This window comes from Neodiprion fabricii, chromosome 3 (genome assembly GCF_021155785.1).
Source record: "Neodiprion fabricii isolate iyNeoFabr1 chromosome 3, iyNeoFabr1.1, whole genome shotgun sequence".
Lineage (NCBI taxonomy): Eukaryota > Metazoa > Arthropoda > Insecta > Hymenoptera > Diprionidae > Neodiprion > Neodiprion fabricii.
Window position 1 is genome coordinate 39357641 of NC_060241.1, and position 13729 is coordinate 39371369.

Here is a 13729-nt window from a genome sequence, read left to right on the forward strand (position 1 = left end):
CAGGAACTCAGAAAACGCAGCGAAAAGAGCGTAGGACCAACAGGAGAGAAACGGCGAGCAAAAAAGCACCTGCTGAAAAATGTCGAAAACACAGGATCTCGTTTATTGGCTGTAACTTTTGATGCGTTGATCGCAGCGTATTGGAATTGCGCCCAATCCATTTCTCTCGCAAAATTACGTCGATATGGTACATCTGATCTATTATTATTTATGATCTATGTATACATTCTTCTCTCGGGTACCTATACTTTGATTAAATCACTACTTTGCTACGAATTTTCGAAGAAACTTATTCTCATTATCAATTTCTTGCATCGCCGACAAGTCGATAAGTACACACAGGCTAAGTACTGGCTTGGGCTTGCCATTGAGAAGACTGTGTTACTCGAAAAGTGAATGCAGCCAGCATCATGTCGGAATCGTTAACTCTCTGATGTTCTGCCATAAGTTCTCAACTCTACCGTTGAAACATCTCAGGGGGCGCCAGCGCACGACGATTTTCGGCTGTCACACCAAAGCCCATTTTTTAGAGCCAACACTAGGGCAACTGTCTTTATATTCTTTAGTCAACCACTGCTTGTGAACTTGGCTCGACAGGTTGCAGTGTTTTGTATCGGCCAATGCGCGTGCGCAAATTCATCTGATTTTGATCACTTGTTCGTGTTTCACAATCCTCAGTGATTCGTGTGCAGAGTGAAATTTTTTTCGGGCCGTTTGAATTTAACGTCGCTGGGCAGAATTGAATATTAGTAAATATTCCATCAAAGTCGGAATGTATAGAAATATGACAAGGTGACTCGTGCAGCGAAGGACGTGAACTTATCAGGTCTATGTTAACTGTATAGTGGATTGACTGTATCGAAATAACACTATGGCATCAATCGAAAGTCAGGCAAGAGACGATGCAGCTATGCCGCAAGATTTGATAGATATTGGAAATGTGGTAGACTTTGATGAAAATCCAAGATGCGAATCACCAAAACGTGGTACAACTTTATCGACAAGTACGAGCAGTTTTGAGGCCTTGGATCCTCATGATCCTAACCTGAGTCGTTTGGCTAATACCATGTTTCAAAAGACAGGTGAATACCTTCAAGAAGAACTGACCGCGACTCATGCTGAGTATCGCCTACTTGAGCGTTTGAACAACGAAGCAATCGGAAAGTATGCCGAATTGAAAACAATAGCTTCAAACGTTTCCCACGTCATGGTAGCACTCAACTCAAAATACAAGAAACTACAGCCAGTGCTTGATAATATTAATGAGATTGAGGACAGCGTTACAAAATTAGAGCAAGCAGCTTATAAGCTTGCAGCTTATTCCAAGCGATTAGAAGCAAAATACAAGGAAATTGAAAAGGACGGCAAGATTAAATGAGGGTGCTCAATCTTACATTGTTCAGATGTTCAATGACAATCTGACGTAATCCAAATCTGTTAAAATTAGATTAAAGAAAAGATTCATTCTTACTTCTCCTGTAGGATTTTGGAACCTGTATATTTCTATTGATATGTTCGTTATACGTAGGTACTGTTAGTTCAAAGCAATTGATGAATATGGCGCAATGCCATTTGTAATATCTGTCTATAGAAACACATTTTCACACACATATTAACATTCATAGTCAGTTAAACACGATCAGTCAACGTGTCCAGCTTGATTCCAAAAAGTTTTCTACAGCTTTGTATGATAAAGAGAGTACTATTTCTTGTTCCAAATGTTTGACATACAAAGACGATCTTTGGAATTACGTATTTCTAGCAATTTAAAAGGATTCGAGGAAATAATATTAATAACATAGGTTCTGGTGATCCATAGCATACTCAGCTCTATTTGGAAACACTTTTTTGATACCATAATCTAGTATCATGTGTTTCAAATTTCATGTGCAATATCATACGGAACAGAATGTTTTAAAAACAATTTGCAAATACAATGTTTTTGTTGTTCGTAATTTTAGCTATACATTCGAGTATTGTAAGACTATCAGTAACAATATTCAGTGAACGAGATCTTTCACTGGCACTGTGGGAGTTCTCCTAGAACAGTCAACATACGGCATGAAGTGACTTTTAAGTTCTCTAGAATGGTCTCATTAACTAAATATTGCAAAATTTATTCTCATTACAAATGCATTTCATGAAATATTTTATCTTTAGCATATATAATTGCATTAGGTATAATTTGAATAAACGAGAACTTTATCTGTTATATAGAAAAATCACATTTATTCATCGGACATAATAAATTCTTCTCAAGATGTAGGTGGGACAGTTAAGATGAAGCTTATGGCTATATATAAAATAACTTGTAAGTAATTTGACATTTAATATGATGGGATTCGACACACACTGCTATACAGAAAATTGATGGCAATTTGTTATTAAATTTGATTCAAATGTATTATTGTACACCATCACTTACTGTAAATTACTTGTGTATTTGAATTGATTGAATAACATGCTCATACGTGATATCACATTGTACTGTGCATAAATAAAAGTTTCGTTGGGACCGGGCAGTTGCAAACGAAGCTTGATGGTATCAAAGTCAATTGTTTGTCTAAATTTTCATTCAACAAGGGTCATCATCTGTTCACCCTATTGTTTGTATAGAATTTCGAAATAGTTGATACACTTGTGGACAATTCCTACTTTAATCACATTATTATACCCCTATACACTTCTATGTGTAGTAGCACAGATATGTCATTTCAACTTTATTATGAGCGTATTGGGTATTATTCAGCTTGACAAACTTGCAAGAATACATAAATAGCAATGCAATGGATATTTGAGCACTTAGATACCTTTTGCCACAGGCGTATTCTAAGGAATTATCCAACTTAGACCGAGGAATTGGCTTATTTGAATATACTTATTGGATTGATTCTTAAAGGAAAAAATGAGCATTTCAAGATCATTTTTATTTTCATTTTCATTTTATTTTGGACTCTGAAAATTTTTCTATCATCAATATATCCATGCTCACACTTATTCATATAAATTTTTTCTAATTCTCTCATTGGCATGGTCTAATAGCGCTTCATAAAAAATTTAATAAAATTGGGTTCAATTAATTTTCCTCGGATTAGGAGCAAATATAGGTATTTACATAGATCGATGAACACTAAGCAATAAATGATAAAATCTGAACTGTTAAGTAAATTATGTAAACAGATTCAACTTTTGTCTGTACTGCAAAGATATGAATTGGCAGACTTGAAAAATTATTCAGTATTCGGCAGGGTAAGAGTAATAGATTGGATAATTTAATTCTTAGTGAAAGCATTTTATTGAATTAGATCATGGTGTATTAGTGAGCTAATAGATATTCAGCTATGAATTGGCAGCAGTCTTAATGGTTATAAAAGTTTTTATTATTTTTAACGAATTTATAATCTTGACATACAAGCATTTGTTCTTAAATCTGTAAATGAATTTGATACTGTGAACAAAGCATTAAAATAAATTTGTAACTTGTGTTGGCTACGTTCCAACAGACATAGTTTTGTATGAAATATTAATATCGGCTCACATGTATACATACAGAGGATCAGATATCAACGAAATAAATAAATTTTAGCATTTCAACCAGCTCTGCATGATTCAAATTCAGACGTGATAACTTGATGTAAAACCTTACGCCTAGACATAATGACAATTCATCCAGCACTTCAGACTGACAGGGTTTATGTGAAGTCGAAGTCTTAGACTAATCTCTTCCAGGTTTACTTCGATGTGCTGCACTCTTCTCCGTGTCATCATATTCCGTTATTAAGTATTAATCTGATAAATTTCGTTAAGTATCTAGAGTTCAAATCTACATCGATGAGCCCTGAGTAATGCGATCACGACCCTGGATGTTTCTCTGACATATTGAGTTTCAGTTGGTAGTATTATTTAGCAATCAAGGAAATTGCCAGCCATAAGGAGTTCTAAAGCAATCTCAGGTGCTATTGGAAATTCTGGTATTTCAGTACTGCTGTTCGTATAACGTACCTTGTATGTAAAGTACATGCAGACTTTTTGAAGAACGTGAGACCTAAAAGGAATAATTAACTATCTTGATGTTGAAAGTCATTTTAGGCTTTGTGGTACTGCAGATATTATTTCTGGGCTTTAAATATATTATAACTTACGGAATCTCACGGAAGTTGACCTCGTTCGCCTCATTTTCAGCAAATTGGCCAGGACCACTCAGCATTGCCTTGATGGTTCCACTGGTTAGAGCATGTTCCCGCTTCACTATGAATTCATGGCCATCGCTGCTGATTAGTTTCACATACATGGCATCGGGTCCTTCACACCCGCCATAAACTGGCCCCAATTCCTGCAAGCAAACATACATATACTGAATACTGGCAGTCTAAATTTTTCTAACAAGTGTTTAAATGATAAATCAATTACTTGGTTATCAAGCCTGCATGGCTATATAATTATGTGCCTGTATCGCAGTTTCATGAGAATAACAATTTATGTTGTCAAAGGTTACATTGCGTGGATTAGAATCAATTATTGCCAGTGGTAAATGTACAGAAAAAAAATTTGGCGATATTCCTGAATGCGCAACTTAGCAAAAAACATGTTCCCTGAGAGGATGTCTCAATATGTTGAAACTTCAACGATGCTTCTGAACTTACTAATTTTTAAGCCAATAGCCAAGTATCAAAGCCATGGTATTTGTATATACCTATCGGATTCAACAATTTCTACTAATAGGTACGATAATAGGTACCACATTTGGATCGTCATGAGACTTTTCTTCTTCCTCGTCTGCATTTTCGTTCTCTTCTTCAACACATTCATTCAGCTTGATATGAACAAATATTTGGGGTTAGTAAGTGGTGGTGTTTATTTAGTTTTGCCTGGACCAAGGTCGAGTTTGCACTAAGCACGTGATTAATCCTTCGGGCAGTTTCACTTCAAAAGTTTTTGTGATGAAAAAATTTTTAAATGGGAATAGGGAAAAAAGTGGAATGTTTTATCAGCATAACTTACCTTGTCAGCGGGCATGTTCATTTCTCCTGACATTTCTCACGAAGCTGGTGGTTCACAGATAGACTACGGAAAAGACAATACATAGTTTTATTAGTCATCAGTTTTCGATAAATCTGAGGTTAGGAACTTGTATAGTCTTCAGCAGCAAACAAAAGTTAAACTATTTTCTCTGTTACGAGCCTTGTGGACATAACTAAGGAGACTAGACTTGAAATTTTCCCTGATAATTTGTTACCCGAATAATATACCAGCTTACAATATTTTGTACACCTTACGCGCTAATGAAAATGAACGAACGAAATGTCAGTACAGTCAATCACCCCACAGTCACAGGGACGGCCGTGTGCTATTGTACTGAAATGACTGAAACTCAGCTGGTTTCATTCGTTTCACGCTTTTGATTTCTTCAAGAGCGCAATACAGACCAATCAGGTTCTAACTATCGATTTCTCCACCAACCGCTGATGGCAGCACTGTAAGATCGCATCAAAACAGGCCAATTGCGTTGGATTTATTGAGGAAAATTTTGGCTGATTGTAAAAATCACCGAAAACAATTTATTTGGACGGTATATCTACGTAGTTTTCCGAGAGAAAACGATTGCACATAGCACAAAGTCGTTGCGAACAGCGGATCAAAAGTATCAGTCGAGAAACGGCAAAACTCGTAATTTATTCTCGTCGCACGCCCAAATTAAACGATCTAAAAAAATGTATTCTACTTCTGAATGTGTACATATTTTGATTTTGAATTGGAAAACCGTTAAGTGGATGCCCTGGTCGATTTCGACGTTGTCGCATGTATCTCCAAATATCGAAGTCCACGTATCTAAAACGCGAAAAGGGGCTCAACAGCCACACACTATACACAATTCTGAACGAAACCTCTCCAAACCATTCTCCTTTGACGCAAAAACATTGATATGGTATGAATTCGAAGAATTTACCATTGCGATTTCGTAGAATCCAGACTTTGTTCAAGGGCCTACTTGCCCCACTCCAGATACGGTACTGGCGGGAAGAACACCGCGTTTACTGTACACATGTTATCATACATACGAGCATGTCAGGATACGCGCTATGGCAGATGTCAAAGAGAAGTAGGTTAAAGAACCGGTAAATCAGTGAAGTAAATTATTAAATTTAATTCACCGCCTACTTTGTTTGCATATTAACATAAACAGGTACAGAAGAACAGCGGATGACGTACAGAAGGTGATAACGCTGTCAAAACTCGATGAAACGGAACTGACCGAAATTACCCAAGTCCTGCAGTTTTCACCGGAAAGTGATGAAACTTCGCACATTAAATTACTTGAATTAGATTCTCATTTGTTACAAGCTGTTAAAGAAGGTGACAGGTGCGTAACTATACGTTGTATCAAAGTTATTTTAAATTCGACTCACTAGACAGAAGAAAATAAAGTACATTCTGTGCGAATGGTAGCGCAGTGTGTCCAATTTGCCAAAAAGACCGTTAGTCGTGTCATAAATCAATTATCTTCTAAGTAGTGTTAAATTTCAGCTTAACTTTTCGAGGCTCTGAAGAAGAATCGGTCGTGCTTTGTTCTAGAAACAGAACATATGATTTACAGGAAGCTGAAACCTCGAATTCTTTGCTGCTTGTCCCAGATTGTAAATTTTCAAAAGAGACAGGTTCAAGTGCAGGCACTTGTAGAATCTTGCAAGAAACAACAGTCAAGGGTGTTTTTTATACGTACTTTGAGGTATATTACCAGTTGCTACTTATCACTATATGTTTTTCACATTTCTTCCCCTTTGGTTAGTCTGTTTGAGACACTAATGATATATGTATATGCAGGTTTCCCAGTGCAGACCACGATTGAATAAGCTCCACAAGGTGTTAGCATCCTCGGCATTCAATGGGAAAGAGTGCGAGAGCCTTGTGGACCAAACAACACTGTACAATTGGGAAAAGCTTGTTCAAGAGATACAAGCCAGTGAGGATGAACTCAGAGAGGCACTGTCCAGTTACTTGATTGTCAACATTAATGGTTAGGTTATTATTAACTTGTATGTAACTTTTTGGGTCAATATAATACAATACGGTTAATACTGTTGTACAAAAATAGACAGCCCTAATTGGAAAACAATTTTTTAAATTTCATGCTGAAAAAGGTAGTTTGGAACAAAAAATCGCTTATATCGTTACCTCTAACTACTGCTTTAATGAGTAATTGGTTTATTGTAATTTATTATTCAAGGTTACTTACGATCTTTGACGTTTGAGTATGAGACACATGCATTGTCACTGATGCTTGATTTAATAGATGAAAACTCTTGGGAAATGGACGAAATAGACAAGGAGATGTCATTCTCTTTGTTGGAGGAACTTATCCCAGATTCTGTATTCCAAGTTTTATTTCATGCCTATGCCGAGCCTAGTGGAAAAACCAAAGAAAATGGGGAATCGTTATTCAGGTTGGTAGTCCATATGTAAAAGTAATACATGCAGATAATATTGTTTTGTTACCTAGAATCTCCCTTTAGGTTGGGATTAACTATTCCTGGAATGTTCTAAAATTTCACTATATTCACTGAATTTTTTTCTTTCTCTTCATAAATCAGTTATTGTGTGATGTTCTAGGTACAACGAAGAGAAGGTCTGCAAATTCCTTGCCAAAGTACTCTTAGCAGCATCACCTGTCAACAAATATGATGAGTTTATGGAAGCTTGGAAAATAGGAACTCCGGACTGTACGTTTTGTAACATTACAGTAGAGGATCATTTTAAGTATTTTATTAGTAAAGTAATAGAATTCTTTTCTTCACAGTAGGGAATGATTGTACTGCATCACGAGTAAAGCTTCATTATATTTTGTTAATATTATAATAACGAATGTCTTGTTTTGTGAAACATACCTCGGTTCATCATTGCTTCGTGAAACAGATATATTTACTATTGATTCGAAAATTATTTTAGGTATGGAACCCAAAGACTCGTGGCTGGGTGGTATAGCATTGATTGTTTTCAATACTCGGAAAAATGTTAAAGAAATCATCTCTTATCCAGCAGCAGACTTGCCTGATGGGATCAATCAAAGATTTGAGGAGCTCTTCAAAACAAAGGAAAAGTGGACAATTGAAGAAATCACCCCTTATATTTTGTGAGTAACTGCGAATAGCATGTAAATAACAAAATTCTTCTGTATTATAGGATGTAAAATTAGAATTTTACCTTTTCATTTTTAATCTTTGAAATTTTATATTTTCACGAAAGTATTTAGAATCATCATAACATAAACACTCAAAACTTGATGTTGATGGGATAATATTTCAGCTTAATTTTAAGTATAGTATTCAATAATAAATAAGCATATTTTCTTATTTCAGCGATCTAACAACAACTAAAACCAACGTTAATGGCTTGTTGACCAAATATGCTAGATCTTCAATGTCGAATGGTATCAAGTACTACAGTTCAAAGCACTGTAAGTGATTTATTACTGGGATTGGCAATAGGCCTTGGTCAAGTTGGATGGTTCAAAAACCCAGCAAAATTTGCCCAGGGATGAAGAAAAATGCACACACAGCGGAATAACTAGAAAAAAGTGAAAAAAAACTTTGATCAAATCATATGCATAATTTATTTTGCATGTATTTCATAATACATAATAAACATTTACACAAATTTACAAATATTTTTTTAAATGAGATTACAGTTTATGCAATTCCAATACTTCATTCAATTGCTGGTTACATGAATATGTATTTTAGCAATTTTTCTGCTTCCCCGTTTATCTTTGTATAGTTTTGCTAAAATTGGATAGAGAAAGCATGTAGTCTTATTATTAGCTTTAACAACCTACGCTGATTAGTTATTGTTCATCCAGATATCTGGCATTCGTTACAACTAATCACTTTGGTTTTATTTACTTTTATTTTACGTCTTCTGTAGTCCAAGTGCTGTATGCTCAGGGTGTTAGACTTTGCCTCTACTGACTGTGTGTTGCCTATTTGCGATCGTCGCAGGGTCTGACACTTGTTCGTTTATGGTCCAAACCTCAAAATAATATAGATAAACACCATAATTCGTTCAGGGATGAAGTCTGAACTTTTGCGTGTAAAAAACACTTGGATGTCTATTGTAACAGAGCACTAGTACATTTCAAGTTATTACGCTACCACTATAAGTTCGGGAGTTGATGGTATAAATATCAGAAATGTATATTTGCTAAGTAGTTATGGTGTTTTACGTAAATCAACGTTGTACAAACGTCCGTTGTGGAGGTGTGACATATTGCATTGCTATAAAACCAGCCAGGTATCGTCGTCAAGACCAGATCAATGTCTATTGAAATTTCAGTATATCCTTAGCCACTTCTACAGTAGGAGGATGCAATTAATATGATAAGAAACTAAATTATACTGTTAAGCTTCTTATTCAACGTAAAATTAAATAAATTTACATTTTTACGAATTATAAAGTCACTTTGCAATATTTTATTACATTATGAAGAAGTAAAATGTCTTTTTATAAATGAAAAATGAAGAATACATAGATTAGGGTATTTCAGAAAAAAATAATTTTCCAACGTGGCAACCCCTAAAAAGTTTGTTTTGATTAAAAGAAAGATTCTGTCAAAAGAAGATCATGCTCATTTGATTGTGCACCTTTTTTTTTAAATATTTTTTCGAATCCTTGAAGATAACGTGTATCACTTTTACTAACGTGTTGCACTTCAACTGGATAATTTTATCCTTTTAAATTAAGAGTTCATATTAAATTATAACTTTTTTATGAGATTGATTTAATGATGTCATCAGACACACATCGCAAACATCAACTAGAGACTTATTATAATAAGTGTGGGTCTTCTTTGTAACATAAATTGATGTTATGATTGATGTAAGCAATAGAAAAAAAATTTCATTGATACTTCATAAATTTAAAAAAATGTATAAAAGTGAAAAATCTACTAAGCGCGATCTTCGATATAACGTAGAACGCTCATCTTTTAACAGAATTGTTCTTTCAACCTAAACAAATTTGTTAGGAGTTACCATGGTGGAAAATTGCAGGTTATTTGTTTCTGAATCAACTCAATATAGATATACTATTACATTATTTTCATTAATACTGCATTGAGTTGCCATGCCTCTCGACGGACTTGAATTATTCTTTTTATATATACAATGTAGCAATTAGTCACCTGACTTCTCGAATATCGATGCAGTATTGACAAATAATAAGTAAAACTAGTTCTTATAAGTTATCAGACATGATACTCTTACAATATTTTTAAATTACGTACAATTCACTATATCAATTTCGATAGTAACATTTGTTTAAACCTTTCGATTTTTACAAAAAACGTGTCATAATTATCATTTATTCTTTTTTTAATCATAATAATCATAAATACTACAATAATCGCAATCTTTAGCATTTACTTACAGACACATACATGGGTGATCCTAAAAGATCGCAACTTTCTATGCCAGTGGGTTCCTTGTAAAAGTATAATAATGAAATTTCTAATGCATTATTACATACCTATGCATGTGAAGGGATCAGCTCATTTCTGTTATAAAATTGGGTAATGGAAATAGCTTGTATTATAAAATTTTCAATCCCTCGAAATATGTTTATTAGTCATTTTTGCTACATATTTAGAAAGAATCCACTGGTAAAGGGAAGTATGTTAATTCTGGATCACCATACGTCTCAATATTATCCATTGCTTAGCATTGAATCTTGTATGAATACATCTCAAGTCAGAAAATATAATTGACTAAATGCAAGAATACACGTACTTCGATTACTGCTCAATACGTAACTTTTCGCACTTATCTTTTTCAAATCAAGTAAAGCAAACTCACTCTTAGTACAAAATCCATTGCACGAAGCGGAGTATTCAATGACTCGATAATTTAATTGCCCCTAATAGCTTAGCGTATTACGATATTTTGATATTAGACGCTTATAGTAGCGCAATATCTAGCTTTTGCATGAGAAGCATAAAAATAAGCGTATGGGATTTATTGGCCAATACCGCCAATACCTACACGGAATGATATTTAAAAATGTGACGACTCTGGTAGTTACGATTAATTTCCACTCCCGAAAGTGATATAATAGTGGTGTTACATAGGCCGCTTGAATTCCGTATTCATGGACTGTAGACCAAGATACTTATCCTTGTTTTCGACTGCGAATCAAAAATAATCCTTCTAGTATTCGTATTAATGCATTGATCACTACCAAATTTACTTTGTGACATTTTTTTTCCGTATTATAAAATACTGGTCTACTAATCGTGGTCATAAAGGCATGACAATGAATGATATTCAATCAGTAATAATCCCAATATTTCGCAATAAATATATTTCAGTTGGCACTTGAATTTTTATTTAGCAATTATTTTTCGTTTGTTTACCGCTATTGGTCAGTTACATACTCGTGATTTGGACATTCATTTTTCTGCTAATGTTACCAAAAATATGGATGTAAGCGAATAACTCAAGTTAACGTTAGCCAAACAATTTCCTACGAAAATGTTTTGAAGGATCATATCAACGCAAAAATTTGATTTCTTAAAATTTTCATTGTGGTCGTATCATTTTTCTGCTAATGGAAAATCAAATTCTTTATCCTCGTCATGTTTCTACTCCAAACGTGTGACAATTTTCCAATAGTGTGAGAAATTTTTGTGACAGGGGGAGAAAATACGATTAGAAGTTTCGTAGAAATATTTGTCTTAGGAGCTGTCAACGCACCGAATATTCATTTAGATTCCATATGTATTACAACAAGTACATGCTAGTCAGATATCTGTAGGATCCTACTGCGAATGGACTTCTTCGATTAAATTGTACACATAATTGTGCAGTCGGGATTCAATTCTACCTTACAAAACTTTATTAGTCACGCATAGATATTTTTGTTTTGTTAGTTTGATAGATAAATTTGTTTTAAAAACAATCTTGTAAAATTATAATGTCTATAAAACTGAGTCATGTATCATAACTGACGATGGGGGCTTTTTTTACAAACGTGTATGTTTTCACTTTTATTTACGTGCGACTGTTAAATACCTCGAGCTATTCTTCATCTGGCAACAATTAACAGTAAACTTTTGATCCTGAGTATATTACATACAACCATGAAGGTATGGGTAATCATTGAAATGTAATTTTCCTTCTACGTGTTCAATCAAGTCGCGTTAGTTTTACTATTTTCACTAATTGTACGTACAGGTATTTGCGCAACTCTGTCAGATATACCTGAACTACCATTTCTACTTCCGTTGATATCGCAAACAAGCTCGCACACATAGTGAGTTTAGCTACATTTAGCTTTTTTAAATTACAAAAATGTCTCGGCTTACGGAAATATGTGCAATGAAAAATGATCTAGTTATTCTCTGCACGTGATGTTATTACAGTAAATGTTCACGATGATCCTAAAATTTTTGAGTTGCCAATTTAATATAGGTAGCTATAGATTCATATTTGCTAAAAAATCTTTCTAAAACTACACTAATAAATACAATCCTGTCTATAAGTACGCACAGACAAAAAGGTTTTGTATTGAAAAGTATAAAAGAGCTAAGAAGCAGGAACACTGATCATATGTGAGAATGCTACTCGAAGGACATAAACTTAGTAGTTACTGCCTAGCGATTATCTGCATACAAGCTAAGTCTGTCACACTCTTTCCTGCAACAAATTCAAATATATCAATTAGTTCTTTTGTATATAATACTGGTATATTCAACAGAAATATACAAATATCGATGTTTTAAGTATCTTTTCTACACAGTTTTAATTCTTTTAGTCGCCAGCTTAAAACAGCTTCTTTTAGGTAGGTTCAATTTTTGAATTTTTAAACGGACAGTAAAATATTTAGTAACTTGGAAATGTTAAAACTTTTATTTACCGATCGATCGATCAAGAATGTTTTGTAGCAGTATTCAACCTTGTAAACGGAATTCTAAGCTGTTCACCTGGATTAAAGTTGTCCTGTTGTTAGCTGTCATTTGGTAGCGTTTCGTTGGATGTTTCATTGTACGTTTCATTGTGAACTGCAAACATGGAAGAAGATTGGTTGGCAACTGCAGTTCCACCCACATGACTCGGATGTATGACTGGTGTAGCTGACTGGACTATGCTACAAGAAACCGGAACCAATGGCGGAAGATTGGCCAGATTGCCAGGAATCCCCATATTGCATGATAGGGACGGCCTCTTTCTCTCCAAACTATTAGTCGCCATTTGTCTTCTTGCTGTCGAATTACGTTCCAAACTGTTCGTCACCATATGATGTCTTCTTTCTATTGTAGAATTGCAACTAACATCTGATTGGCTATCCTGGAATACAAAGATAATATTGATTATTGCAACTGAGGTATTTACAAACAATTATATTACTTTAGCTTCAACCTAACATATTACCATTCTAGGCACACTTTACCTGAGGTGTTCTCTCTACCGATTGGCCCATTCTGTGCAACACGTCTCCACTTTGGCTTTGCCTAAACATTGATCCATGCCGTTCGGTTGACTGACTCCTTCTTAGTATCTCTCCAGATTGGCTGGAATGAACTTTATTTTCTACAGACAATTCGGGCTCACTAGATCCCTCCACTCTTTGACAAATTTGTTCGTTAACATACGGGTAACGGATTCGTATGGAGTCAATGACATCCAAAAGATTTTTCGCATCCATAGCCAATATATGCGCTGCGGATAACATGCCTCTGAAA

The 13729-nt window shown here is 34.7% G+C and overlaps 4 protein-coding genes across 17 annotated transcripts in view; 2 read left to right on the top strand and 2 right to left on the bottom strand.

Moving 5' to 3' along the window:
* The first annotated feature begins 227 nt into the window (after window positions 1-227).
* LOC124178935 (biogenesis of lysosome-related organelles complex 1 subunit 2) lies at window positions 228-3215 on the top strand. The gene has a single exon (XM_046562766.1). It carries the CDS (start codon window positions 872-874, stop codon window positions 1376-1378), a length of 507 nt encoding a protein of 168 aa, XP_046418722.1. The 5' UTR covers window positions 228-871; the 3' UTR covers window positions 1379-3215.
* On the bottom strand, window positions 1861-6855 carry LOC124178937 (elongin-C). Of its 6 annotated transcripts, none has more exons than XM_046562772.1 (4): window positions 6722-6855; window positions 5002-5064; window positions 4143-4333; window positions 1861-4045 (listed from the first exon to the last, which is right to left on the bottom strand). In XM_046562772.1, exons 2-4 carry the CDS (start codon window positions 5032-5034, stop codon window positions 3904-3906), a joined length of 366 nt encoding a protein of 121 aa, XP_046418728.1. In that variant the 5' UTR covers window positions 5035-5064; window positions 6722-6855; the 3' UTR covers window positions 1861-3903. The 6 variants fall into 6 exon arrangements, with proteins under 6 accessions (XP_046418728.1, XP_046418729.1, XP_046418724.1 ...); XM_046562773.1 differs by lacking the exon at window positions 6722-6855 and adding an exon at window positions 5948-6030; XM_046562768.1 differs by lacking the exon at window positions 6722-6855 and adding an exon at window positions 5277-5433.
* LOC124178934 (sister chromatid cohesion protein DCC1) lies at window positions 5966-8656 on the top strand. Its single transcript, XM_046562765.1, has 8 exons — window positions 5966-6100; window positions 6185-6361; window positions 6526-6727; window positions 6823-7015; window positions 7226-7442; window positions 7609-7718; window positions 7945-8128; window positions 8355-8656. Exons 1-8 carry the CDS (start codon window positions 6081-6083, stop codon window positions 8458-8460), a joined length of 1209 nt encoding a protein of 402 aa, XP_046418721.1. The 5' UTR covers window positions 5966-6080; the 3' UTR covers window positions 8461-8656.
* LOC124178932 (focal adhesion kinase 1) overlaps window positions 8585-13729 on the bottom strand; it is a 37797-nt gene continuing 32652 nt past the window's right edge. For 8 of the 9 annotated variants that reach the window (XM_046562760.1, XM_046562758.1, XM_046562756.1 and 5 more), the window contains 3 exons: window positions 13438-13723; window positions 12971-13334; window positions 8585-12683 (listed from right to left, as the gene is read on the bottom strand). In XM_046562760.1, coding sequence (XP_046418716.1) covers window positions 12993-13334; window positions 13438-13723 — 628 coding nt within the window. In that variant the 3' untranslated portion in view covers window positions 8585-12683; window positions 12971-12992. Of the gene's footprint in view, window positions 12684-12903; window positions 13335-13437; window positions 13724-13729 lie in introns of all 9 variants that reach the window. The other variant, XR_006869919.1, reaches the window with a different exon arrangement.

What these genes read in the sequence shown, in the direction of transcription:
- LOC124178935 (XM_046562766.1), top strand. Translation starts at nt 872, where the DNA reads ATGGCATCAATCGAAAGTCAGGCAAGAGACGATGCAGCTATGCCGCAA.
- LOC124178937 (XM_046562772.1), bottom strand. Translation starts at nt 5,034, where the DNA reads ATGTCAGGAGAAATGAACATGCCCGCTGACAAG. An exon ending in TGAACATGCCCGCTGACAAG is followed by an intron (nt 4,334 to 5,001) that starts GTAAGTTATGCT and finishes GTTTGCTTGCAG; the next exon opens with GAATTGGGGCCAGTTTATGG. An exon ending in GTCAACTTCCGTGAGATTCC is followed by an intron (nt 4,046 to 4,142) that starts GTAAGTTATAAT and finishes TATTCCTTTTAG; the next exon opens with GTCTCACGTTCTTCAAAAAG.
- LOC124178934 (XM_046562765.1), top strand. Translation starts at nt 6,081, where the DNA reads ATGGCAGATGTCAAAGAGAA. An exon ending in GCTGTTAAAGAAGGTGACAG is followed by an intron (nt 6,362 to 6,525) that starts GTGCGTAACTAT and finishes GTTAAATTTCAG; the next exon opens with CTTAACTTTTCGAGGCTCTG. An exon ending in TTTTTTATACGTACTTTGAG is followed by an intron (nt 6,728 to 6,822) that starts GTATATTACCAG and finishes ATGTATATGCAG; the next exon opens with GTTTCCCAGTGCAGACCACG.